At 38.4% G+C, this 21573-nt stretch overlaps 1 protein-coding gene and 1 pseudogene across 11 annotated transcripts in view; one reads left to right on the top strand and one right to left on the bottom strand.

Annotated features, from left to right (window-relative positions):
- Window positions 1-320: 320 nt before the first annotated feature.
- Window positions 321-757, bottom strand: LOC149076600 (large ribosomal subunit protein uL14 pseudogene; annotated as a pseudogene). The gene has a single exon (XR_016193949.1). The product of XR_016193949.1 is annotated as a large ribosomal subunit protein uL14 pseudogene (transcript).
- Window positions 758-13663: 12906 nt separating this feature from the next.
- Window positions 13664-21573, top strand: part of LOC149076601 (uncharacterized) — a 93841-nt gene continuing 85931 nt past the window's right edge. For 3 of the 10 annotated variants that reach the window (XM_089244216.1, XM_089244221.1, XM_089244222.1), the window contains exon 1: window positions 13677-14071. In XM_089244216.1, coding sequence (XP_089100342.1) covers window positions 13942-14071 — 130 coding nt within the window. In that variant the 5' untranslated portion in view covers window positions 13677-13941. Of the gene's footprint in view, window positions 14072-21573 lie in introns of all 10 variants that reach the window. The other 7 variants (XM_089244215.1, XM_089244217.1, XM_089244218.1 and 4 more) reach the window with 5 other exon arrangements.

The raw sequence follows: 21573 nt of genomic DNA on the forward strand, positions 1-21573 counted from the left end.
AAAAAAAAGAGAAAAGTTACGGATTAGTTAGTCTCGTTACGGGCCTGCTTCGGAGGCACAGTTTACGAAAAGATAGTCATGATTGCAAAGTGCAGTAAACTTTTTTTTTTTGCGGCCACCAGTGGGACAAAACAAATTCGTCCATAGAGGAGAGGGAACAGATATTGCTCAAATATCTCACGTGGCATCAGTTTCTGATTAAACCTCAAGAAATTCACGTTGCTTTTTGGAAAGAAAAGGCAAATGCGGGCGCAATGAAAGTCGAAATCTCAATTTACAATATTTATTTCAAGACAGGACGGGCTTCATTATTCATTACATCAAGCCACACTGCTAGCATTGGAGGCGACCCTGGGCCACAGTTCGGCGCATTCCTTGGCAACTGGACCGGTGATGGACGAACCTTTCATCTCGCCCTTGTTGTTGACCAGCACGCCGGCGTTGTCTTCGAAGTAGAGGAAGACGCCGTTCTTGCGCCGATACGGTTTCCTCTGGCGTATCACTATGGCTTGCAACACTTTCTTGCGGAGCTCGGGTTTCCCTTTCTTGACCGAAACTATGATCATGCTTCCCACGCAAGCCGCTGGCAGCCTGTTCAACCTTCCTCGATACCCGTACACTCCGATCACGTTGAGGGTCCTCGCATCGGTATTATCAGCGCAGTTGATGACAGCCGCAACTGGAATACCCAGTGACACGTGGAATTTCGACGATGTACGATTGAGTCGTCCTCGCTTCGACATCTTGCCACACCAACTTCTCAACCAGCACAGCACGCACTAAGTAACGTTCTATTCAGTTTCTGTTCCCAGATTGGTTCGCTACTGCCGTTCCCGCGCGTTTATCTACTTCAAATGACGTCATAATTTCAGTGACCATATGTCCCGTATTTTTTCATTATTTTGGCAGCCTTGACTTTGAAGGGAGCTAGAAGCCTCAATGGTACCGACTTTTTTTTTGATGCCATTTCTTTATTTTGAGGCTTTCTTGAGTAACTAAAATCTTGGATAAAGATGTCATTATTTTTTTAAAACTCAAGAATTATATTTACGACAATAAATATTCATCTCATATCCTTCGTATGTCCAGTGTTTTTTTCGTGAAATACACTTTAATCTACTGTTACTCTGACAACGCCAAAGCTGTTTCCCGCATGTTGTACATAGTGCATACTTGATAACTCGTCCCCTTCTAGTGGCTATAGTACAGAGTTTTTGCTGATGTCACATTGGAAGCCCTGATGCTATCTGAAAAATGTATAACAAATTGCATGTCGTAGTGCTGCAAAATATCTCAAGGTTATAATAGTACAAGGAGGTGACATCAGGCACGAAAATTGAAGCCGTTGTGGCAACCCTATGGGCTGACATGTAAGCCCAAACAAACCGCTCTTTTCCCTATACTTTAACATGTGTTTTGCCGGATCGAATTCTTTTAAAATATTAATAACTAAATAAATTTAAGCACCATGACCATTTAATGCGTCTTCAGGTAATCTACATGATCCAATAATGGGGAAAGATAAATCTTATCCTTATATATAAGAGGGGTTGTTTTATTTTTAATTTATTTTTAAACGGGGAAGATCATTTTTTCACTCTCAACTCGTCATACGTTTTTAGTTCAATGCCTTCAATTTATTTTGAAAATTCTATGTATCACATTAATGTCTATGGAAATATGATTAATTAAAATAATATGAAGCGCCAATAAAATGCAATTTTCATAATTTCTTTTCTTTTAACTGTTTATTTAGCCTTTTTGTTTCGTTCATCATCATAGATCCGGGGCATTTTGAAAGTGTTTCAGGTCCATGTGGGCGTTCATCTTACGATTTACATGAGGAATTTTGATTTCTGAATCAATTCTGAGGTGCTCGAGCACCTTCTGACAGGGCCGTAGCTAGGATTTTTGCCGCCCCCACAACTTTGAAATTTGATTAATTTTGTAACGGGGTTCTTTGTTTCCACCTAAAACTGCTGCCTCTAAGTTTTGGCGCGCGGGGCAATTGTCCCTCCTTCTAGTTACGGCCCTGCCTTTTGATACCATCCTGATTGACTACATAATATTACTCGGCAGTATTTCAAACATGTGAGTGCTCGAATGAAGGGGTGGTTGGCTTTAGAGCTGTTGTGTGTCAAGCACCATGACCTCCCATCCTGCAGCAGGACTCCAAGGCTGGGACTTTTGGTGAAACCCCAGGTTAGGCAGGTAACGGACCCCCAATTTGGGTAATTTATAACGTGAAAAAACAAACACGTATTACTGAAATGATATGCCCATATATATAATAACTGCCCATAAAATGATGGGAATCGTCCAGGGCTAGGGCAAAACCCTCTAAAGAACTCAACAACACTCTCTTCAGGGGGTGTTGGCTAAGGCCATGTCAGCCGCACCCTTGACGGGGGATCGTGGAGCTGACAGGACTCCAGCTCTGGGACGATTAATTTTTTTTCTTTTTTCATGGCGCATAAATTCATTATAGAGACTCTCGTGAAAAGTCTGGCTTGGGGGCTTCGCCAAAGATCTCAGCCTAGAGATCCTGCTCCAGAATGGGGGGAGACATGTCGAGCCAGGGCCGCAACTAGATAATTTGTACCCAGGACGAACCGGCATTTTGACACCCATTGTCATGTAGAACAAGCACTTAAAAGGAAATTCGGTGCCACTTCTGGTCCAATGTCCGGGGCACTAGATCTTCTTGCTTCCCCCCAGCTGCTACCCTGGGCCGAGCAACCCGGCAGGATAAATTCAGAAATGAAAATTTCGTACATAAAGTGTTGAACAGAACACCCATAAGCATGCCCGTCATTTGGGGGGGGGGCGCCCGGCTTTTGAAAATACACTAAAAATGGTATACTGTATATATATATATACATACAGACATTGAGTACATGTGTTTTGCCCCCTCCCCCCCTGCAAAAAGTTGAAATGACGGCCCTGCCCATACGTCTAAAACACTTTCATTTCCCCTTATGTAGGAGAATATTTCGATTTCAGAATAAATTCTAAGCTTAGGCCACGGGTGCTCGGCCCCGTGCCTCAAAGTACTGGAAGTGCTCGAGTGTCCTCCGCTACTGTGTATTTATGATTTTGCTACCCTTCTTCCGTTCCACTTCCATATTCTTGAACAGGTATTACTGAAATATATGCCGCCCATCCGAACCTTCCGCTATGTGGATATAGTATTGAGAAAAAAAATATTAAAAATAAAAAACTTTTTTTACGAGCCGCGATAAGTCTCTGGCCTATAGTATTTAGGAAAATAATCACTTGAGCTGTTTTCTTTTCTCTTCATTTTGTACCTATTATTTTGCTCTTAAAGTGGTGTGTGTACGAAAATTTGACAAAAAACAGTTTCAAATTGAATTTGAAATTTAAAATTGTCTGTGTTCGAATTTTTGTACTACCTGGACTGGAAGTATTTCTACAATATTTTGATATAAACAGCTGAAAGGCATTATATATGCTAATGTTTTGTATTAAAATGCTCTTTTCGCAAAAAAAAAGTTTTTTTTTTTTAACACTGCTTGTTCTGTGCCTTAAAACATTGTCTCTCTCTCTCAGCACTGAGGTAGGTATTACATGTTTTTGCAGAATTTTTTAAAAATTAAAATGCTGAAAAGAAATTTTGTGTCACAAGATAATTTGTAAATTTTTTGTTAAATTGTAAATACTGTGCTTTCCTAAAACACCGTAAACAGTTTGTTCATTTTAATGATCATAACTCATCATCCGCCTCCGTAAAGTCTGGGACCCCTCAAGGATGGGTCCTCTCCCCGTTACTTTTCCTAATTTATATCAATGACCTTCCTCAATCCCTCAACTGCACCACTAGACTTTTTGCTGATGACTGTGTAATTTACCGTATCATTCACCATCAATCTGATCAAGAACTTCTCCAACATAACCTGGCTTCCATCGCCGACTGGTGTTCCCTATGGCAAATGCCAATGAATATCTCAAAAACGGTTCACATGAAAGTTACCCGTAAACTTCTTCCTCTTGAATATTCCTACTCCATCAATGATTTACCGTTATCCCAAGTTTCACATATCAAATACCTTGGTGTCATTATTTCAGCCGACCTACGTTGGAACAAACACATCGACTACATTTACCAGAAGTGTCTTAACAAACTTTTCTTCCTCCGCCGCAATCTTAAACACTCTACTCGGGATATCAGACTTCTCTGTTACCAAACTTATATATCCCCCGTCCTCTCCTACGCCGCTGAAATCTGGGACCCTTACACCTCCAGTAATACAGACAAACTTGAATCAATTCAAAATAAATCCGCCCGATTTGTTTACGACTGCTGGTCATCTTTCATTTCTGTGTCCGAACTTAAAAATGAACTTCATCTCCTCCCTCTCTCTACTCTTCGTCTCATCTCTCGATTAACATTGCTTTATAAAATTTTCCATGGTCAGTTCAACATGGATACTTCTGGTATCTTAGCCAAACCATCCTACATCTCTAGAAGGCTCGACCATTCCCTTAAAATAAAACCTATTTTTGCTTCCACTGACTGCTTTAAATACAGCTTCTTTCCTCATACCATTGGTGAATGGAACAAACTCCCAAGCTCTATTGTTGAATCTCCCTCTATCACTAGTTTTTTATCCAACATCAAACAATATCTTTGTCATTCTCAATCGCATCCTCTTGTATAGGCCCAAGGGCCAACAATATTGTATAAATAAATAAATAAATTTTGGTTACTTCCAACCCCATCTCATCTGTAATCACCACAAAATTTGTTAATCGCGACGGTATCCAATTGTTCGAGGAAAATATGTTGTAAAAACTTTGTATGTTTTTTTTTTTGACACAAAATAAAGTGTTCCGGACTCAGCCGCGAAGCTATGCTGGAATAGATTTTGGCATCGCGATAAGCCCAGTGGCAAAGTTCTGGCGTTCATTCATTCAGTCAGGCCATTAACTAGGCTCGGGCAACCGAAACATTGCCCCCAAGGCCTCCGAGCCGAATGAGTAGGGGGGGGGGCTTACCTATTTTACATAATAACCCATTCAAGCCAGTGGCGGATCCAGGAAGGGGCGATCGCTCCCCCCCCCCAAGAGCCTTTAAACAATAGGTGAAGGGGCGATCGCCCCTCCCAAGAGCCTTCAAGCAAACATAACTCCAGTTACCTCACTTTTTTTCTTTATCAATCCTTAATTTTTTTAATTAATTTCCTTTTTTTTCTCAAAGTTCCTTTCCCTAAAATTTGTTCCGCAAGTTCCACCTTGAGATTTCTTCTGCTGGTAAGGTCGAAAAAATAAAGAAGTCATAGCCGGAGGAGGGTCAGTTGTATTCCCACCAAGGTTCTACAGGGATTCCATGCGATTCGGCTGTCATGCTGCCTTTTCGCTGCAACATACCCCCTAGCGCCTAAGGGCTCGTGTAGAGAGGCAAAAAATGTACACCCTTCAGTTTTCTTGGTAACGCGCAATAAAGCACAAGCCATCCAATAAGATGAATCATCGTTTTCTAGCCTTTGTTATCTCTTTTTTTTTTTTTTAAATTCAGTCCTGAAACCCACAAGCTTGACGTGGATCAAAAAATGGCCATGTCTTCGAAAAAAACTGTTTTCAGTAAGCAAAAATTTTAAATAAATGGATGTTAAGAAAATTAATTCTATTACTTTTTGTAGCACATCTGGGGTTTTCCCAGAGAATGAAGCTGCATTCGCTTCCGGATTCACTGATAATGACATTAACGTGGGGGTTCTCCCACAGGGTGAGGCTAACAGGGCTCAGGACGATTCTTATCATTTTTTGATTTTCACTCTACAAATTCACTATAGTGGGGCCTAAAAGTATGAAAAATCTCAGCAAAGCCCCCCCCCCCCCATCGAAAACGTAGCTCAAAAGCCCTGCGCCAGCAGGTGAGCATTTGAACACACATAGCTTCTCTATAATATCTATGAAAATATAAGCCTCGGCCCCATCTAATAATTAAAGCCTTTGTAATTTGAAATAAGTACCTGGATTAAACATTATAAGTGGATCGCGCGTATAATGCTTTTCCAAAAACCGCCATAAAATCGTTTAAAGCGGAAAAACGTTTTAAACGGGAAATATTAATATTTTTTAATATTTATAATTAAAGCGTTTTTCCGCTTGCAACGTCTCTATAGTCTGAGCATTAGTTGAAGATGGAACCACGAAAATGAATCGCACTAAGCGGGAAAAGGTTATAAGAGCAGTGCCGCAACCAGATGCTTGGTCAGCATCTTGGTGTCCCTTGTAATGTTAAAGGGCAGGTAAAAGGTTGAAATTCCCGCCCCCCCCTCCGGTCCAGCGCCCGGGGCACCATACCTACCTCCTCTTCCCAAGTTTCGGCCTTGAGGAACGTTATAAGTGGAATCCACTATATAAAATTGATTCTGTGGTGTCGGATGTTCTGCGGGAATTAAATTTAACCACCATCTTTTCAGACAAAAATCTGAAAATTATATTGTGCACTTGATAATCATAATTAAATATTAATGAAAATCATTCCAATTTGCATGAAAGTAAGCTTTTGCTATTTAACGTATCTGTAGCTAAAAACTGTTTTTGAATAGGTTTTTAACAACAATTGTCTGCACAAAATCGAATAAGAAATTTATTATTTTAAATCGCGCAATATTAGAATTTCATTAGGAAGTTTTTTTACTCTGAAATTTTTCTTAATTATGCAGACAAATTAGTACCCACATATTTTATTGAAATATGCGTCAATTATTTCTTGTTATCGAAAACAGTCGATACTTGTTTCAATAACTTTTCAATGCTATATTTTCATATTTAAAAACATTTTCATATTTTTTCTTGACGTCCTATTCGAATAAGCAAGATTTACCATTTAGTATTTCGTGTATTTGTGTTTCTCTGATAGTAATTCTCTGAAACTCGTGCTAAGGTGGTTCCAAATTAAAGTTTTTATCCTTTATGACTTGTTTATTTGAAACCGAACCAGAGATTCAGGTTAGGAGATTGAGAGTAATTTTGATGTTCAGTCAGAAGCGAATTTACGGTTTTGCCGATTTGAAAGCTATTCAAATTTCACCGCCCTTCCACTCTAGTCTAATTTTCTTGACTACTTTATCCACGAATTTTCCATCCCATGTTATAGCCCCCCCCCCTCCTGCAAGTACACCTGTATTAAAGTCACTCTTTTAAAGGTCCGTCCCACGAGAGTTTGCTAGGTGACGATGGATAAGATAATTAAAGTTAAAGATAATAAAAGTCTTTGTCAGGATCCGCGGTCGCCTCGGGGAAGCAATAATTTTTAAGGCTTTCAATACAAAAGCAGAGGAACGAGCGTCTTCCTTTGTTAATGACCGAACAAGCACGGATTACTTCACGCCGGCTGTTATTTTTGCGGTTTATGTCCGACAAAGACTTTTATTAACTTTACCCAGCGTCCCCTAGCAAACTCTCGTGGGACGGACCTTTTAGTCATTTACATGTTTGCACCCTGTTTTGGTCACACACGTGTTTGACGCTGGTTTTGGTCACACACGTGTTTGACGCTGGTTTTGGTAATTGTTTCGTTACTTACACGCGCTCTAAACAATACCGTCTTAACGCATTTCCCGCGGGCGGGGGCCTCAAATGCAGAGGGGCCTCTGGTTTAAAATTTTAAAAGTAAACGTGTCTCGCCAGGTAGGGGGCTCTTAAAAATTACTTTTTCTGAGGGCCCAGTATACGCTTCTGACGGCTGACTCTAGGCCACTCACTGAATTGGTCCCTCACTCTTTATGTCACTCATTTGATCATTCATTACTCCCGCTCTAAGTCACGCTTTTGCTCATTCACGTGGTTGCAAACTCTCTAGGTCACTCACTGACACGGTCACTTGCTGTCTGGGAAGAGGTGGGTTTATTTGAGGGTTATAAAAATTTCACCGCCCTTCTCCCATTTTGCTAATTTTCTTGGACACTCAATCCTCAAATTTGCCGACCTTCTGAACTTGCCGCCCTGGGCTATAGCCCATTTAGTTCTGTAAATAGGACATTGTCTTCAGTAACGGGGCATGAGGATGGTTAAAATCAGTGTTGCAAAAATAAAATTGAGGGGAAAAACTGAAAAATTACCAGCAAAAAAAAAAAGGCTGATGGAATTCAATTTTTCTAGAACTAATAGAGATATGAATTATTAGTACAGTAGACTCTCGCTAATCTGGCACATATCACACCAGGGTGTACTGGGTTAACGAAATCGCCGAATTACTGCAGATTGATTGAAAAAGTCCATTTAAATAACAAACTTCTGCTCATAAACATGTGCGCACTGTTTTCCTCTTCTATGCTCGGAGAAAACCGGCCTAAAAACACCCAATTACTGGAGGGATTATTGAAAGTCTGACTCTATACGTAGTAGTATGGGAAACTTTATTTGAAGACATAAATGGGTTTCAGACGCAAAAAATTTTCATAAATCGGGTATACAAAGCTGGAAATTTATAATTTTTTTTAATTTTGTCGTCTCGTTTGAAAATTATAAGAGGTAAATGAGGAAGTTAAAGGTATTATTTGTCAATAAGACATGTCATAAATGGGTGTTTTACTGTGTGTAGTACTTATTTTCATTTTAAGAGAGGATACAAGTTTGGTGTGCTATAAAATTGTTCACAGAAAGACAAATTAACTGTTTAGAACTGAAAGAAGACTGCTTAATGTTCCCTATACCAATCGCCAAGTCCTCGAAGCGTATACGTGAACACGAAAAGTTGCTGGAGTGAGTGTAGCTCGGCTTTGGATGCTTGAGTTTCCAGCAGCGGTTCCGAACCTTTTCAGTGCATACGCCAAGCAGATCATGAGTAAATACTAAACAAGGTATTGAGCGAAACAAGAGGGACCACCTTAGGGACCCCATGGATGGAAACAAAGTCCCTTTGGTCGGGTCCAGTGCCGAGTGGGGAGTACTGAGCTGATATGAATTAGTACGAGACAAGCAGAGCCAGTTGAGGGCCCCACATGGATCTGCCGGCAAATAGATAGAATTCTCTATCGAACGAGACAGACCACAGAGGGCTCACCTGGAATCACTGATGTAAACAAAGCTCATTTGGCCGATCCCATCACCGGCATTCAAAATCTGAACAGGGAAAACATCTACCCTGTGCTGTACTGAAACCGAAACTGCCTTATCACTGACCCTACATATGAGAGGACAAAAGCTGCGCCGCATAGGTTCAGCTTTTTATCTGAAGCCATGAAGTAATTTAAAGTTTGAGCGGTCAGAAGAATTTTTCGCAAGCTCAGGGCTGTCAGTGTGCGCATAGTAGCCTACCTATTTATTTGATAACTACTTTGCTGTTGTGCGTAAAGTTCATGCTCCCAAGGGTGGAGCTGACAGGGCCGGAGACGATTTTCATCTTTTTTTTTGTTTTTTTAAGCTATAAATTAACTATAAAGGGGCCCGTGAAAAGTCTGGTCTGGGGGCCCACTAGAGGCTTTTGCCTAGGGGCCCCGCTCTAGGATATGGAGGCCATGGTCAGGGCTTTAGATAATTTCTTTTTCCTTCAAATGTTCAAGGATCGTCTCTCTTAAACGAGGTTTCTTGTATCCGAGTTAGCTTAGAATTCATTTCCTCTGGTTGACCGAGATCCTTATTTTATTCATATTATTTTGCCTAATTGTTATCATAACGTCACAAAGAGAAACGTTTAATACTTTCACAGGGATCAAAAAAATTAAATTTAAACGGAAAGTATCTCTCTAATTTGACTTGAAAAGCTGGAAAAAAGCATTTATCGAATACATTCGGATGAATTTTTATTTGTGCACATTGTTTTGTCTGGTTAACTGTGAGCCTTAATTTTTAATTTTTATCAAGCGAAGGAGGAAGAAGTAGTATTCTAGGAACATTTTAAAATACCAATTCTTCATACGCTTGTCATATTCTGCTCTATTTTCATCTGCAAAGTTTTTATTTATTTGTACAATTGCTCATGATACTGTTAATAAATTAACATTTTTAGCTGGTAATGTGCATCAGAATTCCTTACAATGTTTATAAATATAACACACATTATTCAGTCTGCACCTCAAACTTTTTTTTCGTACGGTATTTTTTGCGAGGATAGCCGGCACAAACGTTCAAATTTATTATCAAAAACAGCTTATTCATTAATTGTAACACCAGTTGCTGCAAGCAATTTTTTAAATAAGTATGCTGCATATTGAAAAAATATAATTTTTATAAATATAAATTTTAATTTAGATTTAATTTTTAACTGCCTTCAATTTTTAATTAATTTTTATTTTCAATTAAAATGTAATCGTAATTATTTTTAATGTTCAATTAATTTTTTAAATGAAAATTAATTGAAATAATTTTAATTTTAATAATAATTTTAAATAATTTTAAATGAAAATTAATTGAAAGTTCTAAATAATTTTAATTCTTAATTAATTTTTTATTAGTTTTTTTATTTTAAGTACGTTTGGCACCTGCGGACACTAGGTTGGGTCTCACCGATCGACATCTTCATTGTAAAAAATCGCCCCCCCCAACACATCACCCTGGATCCGCGCCTGATTCAAGCGGAGCCCCGAAAATGCACACTACCAATGCATGGAATTATTTCTTTCATTATTAATGCTGAAATTATCGCTTTCATTTATTTTGGAACTGAAATTATCTGTTTCATTAAAACGAATTTTTCTTTCATTTATTCTTGAATCATCTTTCATGAATTCCGAATTATCTTTCATTTATTCTTGAATCATCTTTCATGAATTCCGAATTATCTTTCATTAATGCTGGAATTATCACTTTCATTTATTTGGAGCTGAAATTATCTCTTTCATTAATTTGGAACTGAAATTATCACTTTCATTAATTTGGAACTGAAATTATCACTTTCATTAATTTGGAACTGAAATTATCACTCATTAATTTGGAACTGAAAATGCCACTTTCATTAATTTTGGAATTATCACTTTCATTAATTCTGGAATTATGACTTTCATTAATTATGTAATTATCACTCATTAATTATGTAATTATCACTCATTAATTATGTAATTATCACTCATTAATTCTGGAATTATCACTTCCATTAATTTTGAAATGATCAATTTCGTCAATGCTGAAAGTATCTCTTTCATTAATTCTAGAATTACCTTTAATTACTCTCACGAAAGGAGTGCCACATGCGACTAATGAAAGGAACAAATCTAAATTAAAGAAACCTAGAAATCAATCGAGCTGCCTGTTTTTGCTTCAAAAAATGCTTGATAAAAGCTGCGGAATTTAATTAATTTCAAAACATCCTAAACCATATGGATTGATGCAATTGGATAATATAAGACAATACGGAGACATTAATTTTCATTTTCGTGCTTGAGAAGATGTTGAGAAATTAATGTGTTATTGCATGGATATCCACCTCAAAAGTGGGTCTGGCTAATTAATTTATATTTAATTTTCTAGGCTTCGTATTTCTAAGCGAACTCAATATTTCGAAAATCGAAAATTCAATTCAATTTTTAAAGTTATTGATGCGGCGGAAAACCTTCCTAAATTTCCGCAATTCTATGTTAAAATCGGTAATTTTAACATTGATCTCTATGGGAGATAGTGTTTGTTTGCACCAAATCACGTGGTCTTCCGACGAAAGATGTTGGGGGACACCTTTCTCAGCACTGCCAAGGCGGAGACCGCTGACGTCATGCTCCCTCCGATGCTTCCACAGAGCGCAGGGAGATCTTGAACACGAACTTTCCTGAAACTGAAATTCAGTTATCTGCTATTTTTACTTCACAATATGGAACACAGATGGCAGCATTTGTCTTCCATATTGTGAAACATCCATGACTCTGACATAATTATGCGAGGGCTACACACACACACACACGTTCCAGTACTCACCAATTCGTTGGAAATTTCTCAAGGCGCAAATTTCACCCTTTAAACCTCTCTTTCAATATTACAAGGGTCGGCACGAGCATGCATGTTTGCCTGTCTGATCAAGCATCTAGTTGCGGTCTCTCCCAAGAGTGACCTAGAGAGTTTGTAAGTGCAGTGAAATCTCGATAAGTCGAATGTGGAGCGGCCGATAAAAACCTCGAGTTATCGTTAGTTCGACTTATTAGGAATTCCGATTTCAGAGTGGGAAAATGAGAAATTAATTAAAATAACAGCACTATTTACGAATATCGTGTTAGCGAAACAGGTCAAAATACTGGAGATGAAGAAATTCAAAAAGACAAAATTTAAAGTAAGCATATTTAATTATCGAACGAGAACATTTATAAATAAACTCGTAATACATACTGTATTATGGAAACGGACGCATAGATGGTACTCATATACAAATGAATATACATTTTTTTTATTGATTTCAAGATTATTTTCTGCCCAAAAAATGCATTGATTTTTGACTGACACTCTATTTTTTGCCCTTCTTACGTTTCGTTGAAAGTCGTTTACTTTATGCAAACAGACAAATGAACCCGCTGAATGAATCAATTCTGTTGCTAAATGTAAATTTTATTACTAAATGCTACTAATACTCCAACTATCAACTTTTATGGGCGGTATATTTATATTTTATCATAATTATTGGTTTTTTATTGCTCTTATTGGGTTGCTGTGTTTTTGATTTAGTTTAGATGAATATCCATATTAGTTAGATGAATACCCTCATTTTTTATGTCATTTCAAGCATTCTCACACGTTTTGAAAATTTCTTCCTTTTAGGGGCATCTTTTTTCAGGCACCTCGTTGGACATTTTGTCTGTTGTGGCATTCTGTCTGTTTGTCACTTTTTATATTTGTATTTTTTAAATTTCTCTCATTCTCGAAAACTTTGACTTAAGAAGAAAATTTCGAGTTAAGGGAAAATTTTAACATTAAATTACAGAAAAAGTTCTGGGGCTGAATGAAAACTTGGACTTAAAACAGATATTAGTATCCAAAACAGTGTACAAAAATTTGAATGCCAAAAGAGGGCTCCAGAGAGCGTTGGACCGGGTCAGTGAGTGCTTTAAAGAGCATGGGACCACGTTCGTGAGCGATCAAAAGACTGACCCCGAGAAAGCAAGAGACTAGGTCAGTGAGTTTGCAATTAAGTAGCGCCAAAACTATAAATCGGCCTCATCTGCGAAAGCCAGGGGCCGTCTTAAGAGCATCATGGGTCACTGGGCCAAGTGATTTTTCCGAGGCCCTATATGGAAGATTCATTTCGACCGGTTCTCATTTTCGACAATTTTACGTCCCCGGGTTAAGACAGCACTGGCGAAAGTGGTATGTATGGAAAACCTAAATACAGTGTAAGCAATGTCACGGCCTCTGTTTGATTCGATTCCTACTATTCGAATGTTACGCCGTAATTGAAATAAAAGTTTTTCTCCAGTCCATTTGAAATCGATCGATGCACGTTCTGAAAAAAAAAAAAAAAAATGCGGATATTTCCACCCTTTCATTTAAGCTCACAGTACCATGGACAGGACCTCGGAAACAAACGGTGACCGCATGAAATGGGAAATTTCCGATATTTTCGGAATGGAATCCTTGAACGAAATCAAAATTACGGATGACCTTCGGTGGTCCTTGATCATCTCACACTGCAGACGATTCAGGAGGAATTTTGTCCCGTTTTCTGTACTCTGACGTCGTTATATATATACGAAATAATAAGGTTTCTTCCGATGGCAATACGGGTCGGTGCCGCCCGCTGTTCAGCGGCCATCTTTAGATCACTTTCGCTCATTCGCTGCCCGCTGATGATTACGACGTTTCGGTCGCGGGTTCGCGTTGTGCTGCCGGTCGCTATCGTGAAGTCTTGAGCTTATCGTAGAGTCGTTTCTTTTGCGATTCCGTGTCCTTCACGATTCGGGGGTTGTCGTCTTTTTGACCAAGTAAGAGACCCCCTTTCGGTACGGCGCGCGTGTGCTACACATAATAATACAGGGGGGCAAGACGACACACAACAAGATGTCCGGACAAACACTGAACGACAGGCTGACTGCCGCGAAACATACTCTTGCTGGACAAGGGCTCGCAAGGATAGTTTGCAAGGCTACGACCGAAGAAGTTATTGGACCCAAGAAGAAACATTTAGACCGTGAGTTGGACTTATAATAATCTAATATTATACTTTCCTCCCTTTCTAGAGTACCGCCTACCAAGCGCCGTGATGTTTGTTGACATTAATCTGTTTTGCGCTGCCCGTTTTTAGTTTATTAATTTTATTTCCAACGATGTTGTTAGTTGACGTAGATGCTTGCGAGTCGTTCGTCGCTATTTGCGCGCTATACCATGACCCGGCTTTTTTAAATATCGTCATCTCGCTTACTCGTGGTGTCAACAACAAAAGCTTCGGTAAATGTCACGATGCACTTACACTGAAACCTTGATATAACGATACTCTGCGGACCGAGAAAAAAACATCGTTGTAGAGGGATTATCGTTATATCGATAGGCAGCAGTTTAGCATTTGTTTTGACATTTCCAAACAAGATTCCAAGAAATGTAGTGGAGGGATATATCATATTGAGCATCGTAGTGAGGTTCCACTGTATTGGCGAGCTAAAACAGTTGAGATGTTTCAGCCATGGCCCTTCCCCCTAAAGGCTTACAGGGCTCTAGACTGGGAAGGGGAAGATTAACCTCCATGGGAGCAGATTCGAAGGCACGTCTGATCTGATATATACAAAAGTATGAATTGGCAGCATCACAGGCGCTGGAACCTAGGGTTGAGGCCATTTGAGTTCCCCTCCACCAACTCACTTTTCTTCCTGCATAAGCGCTTGAGTTCCCTCCCAATGTTTTCTTCATGTTTTTACCTCTGAACTTTTTTACCCCAGCCTTTCATATCTATCTTTGCCTAAATTGTTTGCTATAAGTTAACTCACGAAATATCAATACAGTAGAATCTCTTAATAACGGTCTAATGAGAGTAATGAAAGTCTGGTTTATAGCAAAATTCTTATAGGGGTGCAATGCTACAGGGTGTACATCAATCAATGTACAGTAGTTTGCTGTAAAGAGTGTTTAGTATATACCAAATAAAAAACACCCTTCAACATAGGTTGAATTGAGAAAGATGTGTACACTGTATTAATCTTAATTTTTCTAGCTGATGAAGCGGTACAAGTCATGCAAAACCACGATTGTTGTTTAATCGCTTGCTTGGAAATGTTTTTTAAATGAGTTTTAAACCAAGTCCATAGACCCCCCCCCCCCATGCCAATAAAAAGAAGAAAAATGAAGGCCATGTACCCCTTTACAAAATAATATTTTGTATGCGAAAACAATGAAATATTTTCTCATCCAAGCTCACCCCACCCACAAGTCTGTTTCAGGACCATTGTTTTTGACATTAAAGTGAATGACCTTTATGGCAGCATGATTAAGAAAGTTTATTCGAAAAGTAAAGTAATGGTGGGGGGCAAAGCACTGGGTTGTAAAATTTAAAGATACAAAGCAAAAAAAAGGATTTTTACATTAAAAAAATCCAAATATGGTTATGAAACTATGAAGTTTCACAGGGACCTCTCCTGACGAAAGTTCTAGTTACAGCCCTGGGGGTATTGGCATCCGGATTGCAGAGATGCTTTGGTGGAGCATGGCATAAGAAAGGTTGGGAAACATGGTCTACATAATGATAAATCCTTTTATAACATTTTTTTCAAGTCTTGTTTGGAAGTGATTGCACTCTAATATTAAACTGCTGCCTTTCGGTATAATAATCCCTCTATAACATTTTTTCTTGGTCCATAGAGAATCGTTATATTGAGATTTTCACTGTACCTTAGAACAACTCTACCATATAAAGCATGGGTGAATAGGGTGTGTTCATGGGGCAGACAAACACAATACTGTAACGAGAGGGATCTTTCCCTTTACCAGATCTTGGCCCACCGCTGTGTCAGTGAACAGATATGAACAGGTAGTCAAAGAAAGATCTGGGTCATGCTGGAAAAAACAATGTAATTACCAGGGAGGAGATCCTAGTCTGTCCCTCAAAATGTTGGAAAATGACATTTTGTAGGGAAGGCGTGCTTAAGTCTATTGTTCAATCACTTTGATTGCCCCTCTCCCTTTTTGTGTAACGCTTATTGATTTATGTATAATTTATAATCGCTGAGTATAGATGGTTAGATATCGCCTCTTATATAAACTGACATCACAAATTTGTTCAAGCCACACGATTCACCAATTCATTGGAAATTCTCCAAAAGAATGCTTATATACAAGGTGTAAGTGCGGAGTAGTAGAAGTTGTTCCCTTCTGAAATCTCTGGTTATAGCCTGGGACAAACATCAATAATATGTGAGGTTTAATATATTTGACATCGTGCTCTATTTTTCCCCAGACCAAATATCCATTTATGCTAAGTAGGCTATAGCTCAGAGCGACAAGTTTGGACGAGTAGCACAAGTTATTGTTATACACAATTTTCTTGAAAATGAGATAGCAGTGTCATCTTGCAGCATTCAAGGAGTACTATGCCCATGTGAATTCATTTTTGGGGTAGAACAACTTTAAGGCAATAAAGAAAAAGTGATAGTTTCATTCAGTAGCAGTCAACCTGTGCTGTTGCACAGGGCGCCAAAACAACTTGGAAAAGTTGGATATACGTTATTAGAAAATAATTTTTAAGGCATTTAAAAAAATTACTGTGCAAAATATAAATAGAAAATGACTAAGATGAGGAAAAAAATGGTAGTTTGGGAATATATTATGAATTTTAGGAAAGGAATCCATTAGTAGTCCACCTGTATGTACAGTACTTATACTGAAGCTGTTCCCTCTTATCTTTTGTTCGTCCCTCGTGGAGATATTGGAAATCCCAACGCTTTTGTTGTGCTGGAAAAACAAAAGAATGGAGGAAGTAGTCTCCTTTTATCACCCATTTTTCTGCTAATGGGAGCAAGAGAAAGGTGTTTTTTTGTGAGCAAGTATTTGAGCCAGGGGTATTTCATGCCAATTTTTTTCTGAATTCTAGTGAATACACAGAATCGAATCGCCAACACCGTAAATGTTTGAAAAAAATATTGAAATAAAAAATCTATAAAAAAACCGAATGAATAAAGATCTGATTTGTAGGCTGTGTTTAAGTAGGGATCCTACATTCGGGTCACGTTTCTACTCGCCACAAGGAGAAACAAATGTACTCATGCGGGGGAAACCCATGCACTTTGGTGCCCCAGACCTCTAGTCCGGCTTGCCAGACTGTCCTGGTAGTGTAACCAGAAGCAGAGCTGGGTGCATGCACTCTAAAAAGGGTTAAAAAAAAAAGAGTGATTTCTGTCCGCTCTAGGAGGGGTGCCAAATCAAAGTTAAAACATTTGAAATATGATATAAAACCTCGTTCTCCCTTGGAACACATCAAAACAAAATGACAAACTAATTTTTTTTAATAGAGGGGGTCACAGGGGCATCACGGAAATAGTTCTTGCACATGTAAATATTTTACCTCGCGCTGCCCCGAGTGTAATGTATGCGTTATGTGGACTGAAGAATTCAAACAAACCATGCATACACAACTGAATATCTTTTGGAGTTTCATAAACCTACATTCAAGATACCCAGAACTAAGCAAGTGAGTTAGGTGAAAGCCTAGATACTACATAGGATCCACTTATCACTGTGTAGCCGAGAGTCTATAGGACACATTTAAGTTGCGATTCACACCGGGACCATAGGTGGCGAGAGACTTGAAAAGCTGGGTGGGAAGCTCAATGATGTTGATGTAAAGGCTGGGGGGGGGGGGGGCACAATGTCAATTCATATGCATATACAGTCTAATTTTTTAACGTTTGATTTTACTTTCAAAATCATTGAAAACATTATCTATTTAATCTCTTCTGGATCTGTAAAATGACTAAAAATTGAAACTTAATCATCAACATTCACATAGGATAATTATAAATGTTTAAAATTTTATCAGTTATGAAACTGTTTCCCAAATTTTAATAATTCATATTTATAATATATAATCAATTATGCTACTACATTATTCCACTGTTCTGGAAGCATCACTGCAGAATTTGTTGATCATATTCAAAACATAATTTACAGAAACGGTTCATGAAACAGTCATTCAAGGAAATGATTTCATCAACATATTACTATTTGAACTTTCTGGTACTCTCCGTACTCTTAATAACGAGAAAAATATTCAGTTTTAATGGTACACCTTGGTCTATATAGATTGAAAGCATAATCAGTATTAAGTAGTACAGTTTTGATACACACCAGCTGAACAATGTTGAAATGGGCATTAAGTTATCAAAAGGAAAAAAAGAGAGAAACAGAATTTTCAAACTTTTACTAGTTTTTGAAAATTTGTTAAACAACTTGATCTAGAAAAGCAAAGTCTGGCTTCTTGTAGTTTTTCAAATTTTTTTCCCTTCAACTTGGAATTATTCAAAAATGTTTGAATTAAACAAATTCTAACATTAAATTAGAAAACTCAGAGTGTGTAAAAGTTTGAATTAATCAAGTTCTACTGTAGGCCACATCAGTTCAGTTGGCTCTGCTATTGGCACTCTTGTTGGGGGGGTGGGGCATATCTTTGTTCATGGCCAGGCTGCAAAAAGGAAACCCCCCTCTTTTTTTTCCTTTCAAGAAACTAATGAGGAATTTTTGTTGAAACTTGAATTTTATTTTTTAATAGCTTTTTATAAACCAGTTTCCAATTATAGCCTCTCCCTTTTTCCTAATTCTGTTTATGAAATTAAGGAAAACATTTAGTAAAAAAATATATTGCTTTATTTCATTAGGATCATTTCCCCCCTAAAATATGCTTCGCAACATTATTTTGCATCTTGGTAAGCTACTGGGGAAGAAGCGATGATACTTCTCACCAAATAGTTTTATTCATTCAATATGGTTTGACACACTTTACTGAAACTCATTTTTTCCACAATGTTATATACATTGTCCGGGAATACAAATTGTTGCGTTGAACTTGCTATCCAGCTGCACCGTAACTTTTAGGTAGGCTTATGTTGTGATTTGAAGCACCATGGAAAACATTTTGATGCATAAAGGGTGCAGCAAACCAAAAAAGTTTGGGAACTAGGGCAATTTTTATGACCATATTTTCGGGAATGGAAACACCTGTAAAGAAAGAATAAATGAAATGCAGGATTTTTCAGCAGCAGATTGGTGGTCTTTTATTGTCATTAGTATTAATGTATTTGTATAACAGTTAAATGTTACAATCAGCTCAGCTTTGACCATAGATCAAACTCGTTTCAGTACTGATCACATTGAGGGCTATGTAGATAATAAAAGTTGTCTTTCCTTCAAGAGTCGGGAGGTTGATAATCATCAGTTTGGAACAAAACTATAGGAAGCTAGATGCAGCTATGTTGGAGGAATCAGAAGACAGAGTCAAACGATTGTAGTGCCCCATTTTTTGACTTTCGAGTGGAGGTTTAGCTATTGATTGACATAGGCGAGGATAGACATGAAAGGCTAAGGAAGGGGGTATGATAATGATGCTAATTCATATATGTACATTGGCGTACGCGAAGGGGGGGGGGGGTGTTTGGGGTTCAATTGCGCCAAAATTGACATCTTGCGCCACCCTGCTCCAATAGTGTATTTTCGTATTTTTCTGCGCCAAATAGCGAATTTTGCTTCAGTATGTCCGGAATTTCGGAAAGGACGCCAAAAATTTTTTGTTCCTGCTTTCTGCGAAACTTTTCTTCCGATTCTTTCCGAGAAGAGCGTGTTTTATTCCTCTGTACTTATACTACTATCGGTCTTTCCCATTGCGAAACCCCGATAATATCCGTGATCGTGCAACTGAAGATGGTTTATTAAGAAGACACCAACGGATAAGGTAAATACACGAAAATACAAAAAGTCCTAATGCATTTCAACGCCAATGGGTGCCGTCTTCAGAGGAAAATTTGACCATCATTCACGCTGACCGAGTTTCCCACTTGGGTTGAATACCAAGTCTCTTGACGCTGGGTTGCTCAGCGGAAAAAGTACGTCTGTTACTTCAAACGTCGTGGTCAGAATGAAGATGTGAGCCGGCGTGAGTGGACTTTGTGAAAAACTCTCGCTTCTTGAAATTTGAATCTGGCTCTCTTGCAACAGTGAGCGGCGATGGTCGATTTTCCACATTCCTGATTCTTAACACAGCGAGCGTATTTGCCTTATTCGTTGGTGTCTTAATATTCTTGGGCAAAGTTGATCAACTCTTCCATGAAGATGGTTTGCAATGGTCTTTCAGCGCAAATGTGAGTCAGCTTCCATTTTCATAAAGTCTCCACTGGAAGCAGCAGAAATTACTGTAGTTGATCGTCATTGCGTCAAATCCCGATGTTTCGTGAAAAAAATTTTCATTCCAGAATCAAGAGCATGTCTAATTACGAATGCTAATTTAGAAACTTTGCCGAATAACACGAGCGTTAAATCGCCAATGTTGCCGAGTAACGAGTGTTAAATCGCCAAACATCGTGTTGATTCTTCCGAAATTCTCTCCCATTTTGCAACAATTTCTTTCCGATTAAAAAAAAAAATTGAAAACTTATATAGAAAAATTTTAGCCCATTTGAAGTGCTGCTGTTCCAGACAGCAAATAGTGCCCTCAGTAAGCAAAAATCATCTTAAATAGACTGGTGTGAAAAATTTTATGACAGCCGCTCTTTCAAACAAGGTATGCTTGATAACAAAAGACAGTGCAATTTTATTTTGAAAAGGGGGGGGGGTTAACGAAAATATTTGTGTAAGTTAGTTTCGCTGTTCCAATTTATAAATATCTCCTCTGAATCACATTTTCCTGCTCTTAGAGCAGTCCGAAATGGACTTCATCACTTACCACCCCTAACATATATACATTTTGTTACATGCAGGGCTGGCCAAATCGTAAAAAAATCTAGGCGTCTGCAATTTCTAGGCACCAAAATTTTTTTTACTTGAAGAAAAAGATCCAGAATTCTACTTTTGATTTTTGCCAGGGCATACTAATCCTCTTTCATGTTGGCAGATATCTATTAATTCCACATTTTGTGCTGCTCTCAAGCCGGGTTTTCCTAGGAGCAGGTTTCTACAGCGCGTGCAGCGTGAAAACGCTGATTGGTCGAAAAACTTGAATTTCGGATTTTTAACCAATCAGCATTTTCACGCTGCACACAGCGCAGAAATTCTACTCCTAAGAAAACCCGGCTTCAGCCTGCAATTTAGTAACTAAACAAAGAAAATCCTAGATGCCAATGCTAATTTTTTAGTTGCCATGGTGACCTGGTGCCTGAGATTTTTCTAGCCTTGGTTATATGTAGTATCGTTGCAGCGAGGTTTCACTGTATTTGGTGATTTTTTTTCAATCTAAATACAATATTCTCCTTTATATCGTTTTTTATTTCAAATAACTTAATTTGTCTTTCCTGTGATTTTAGTAGTGATGTTTTTTTTTTTGATTTGACAAGATTGCTGTAAGGCCTTTCATAAGCAGTGGCAAATAAACTGATTCTGAAATCAAGGGGGCTAAACATATTTCGGATACGAGTAAATATCTTTATACATGGCTATCACACTTTCATAAGTGTGATCCTGGCCTAAACAGTCGCACACCCTCCTCCACGTTTCGACGCGTGTGTG

Source organism: Pholcus phalangioides, unplaced genomic scaffold, assembly GCF_987345545.1.
Source record: "Pholcus phalangioides strain wild (caught in Gottingen) unplaced genomic scaffold, Ppha-v1.0 ptg000015l_1, whole genome shotgun sequence".
In the NCBI taxonomy this organism is placed as follows: domain Eukaryota; kingdom Metazoa; phylum Arthropoda; class Arachnida; order Araneae; family Pholcidae; genus Pholcus; species Pholcus phalangioides.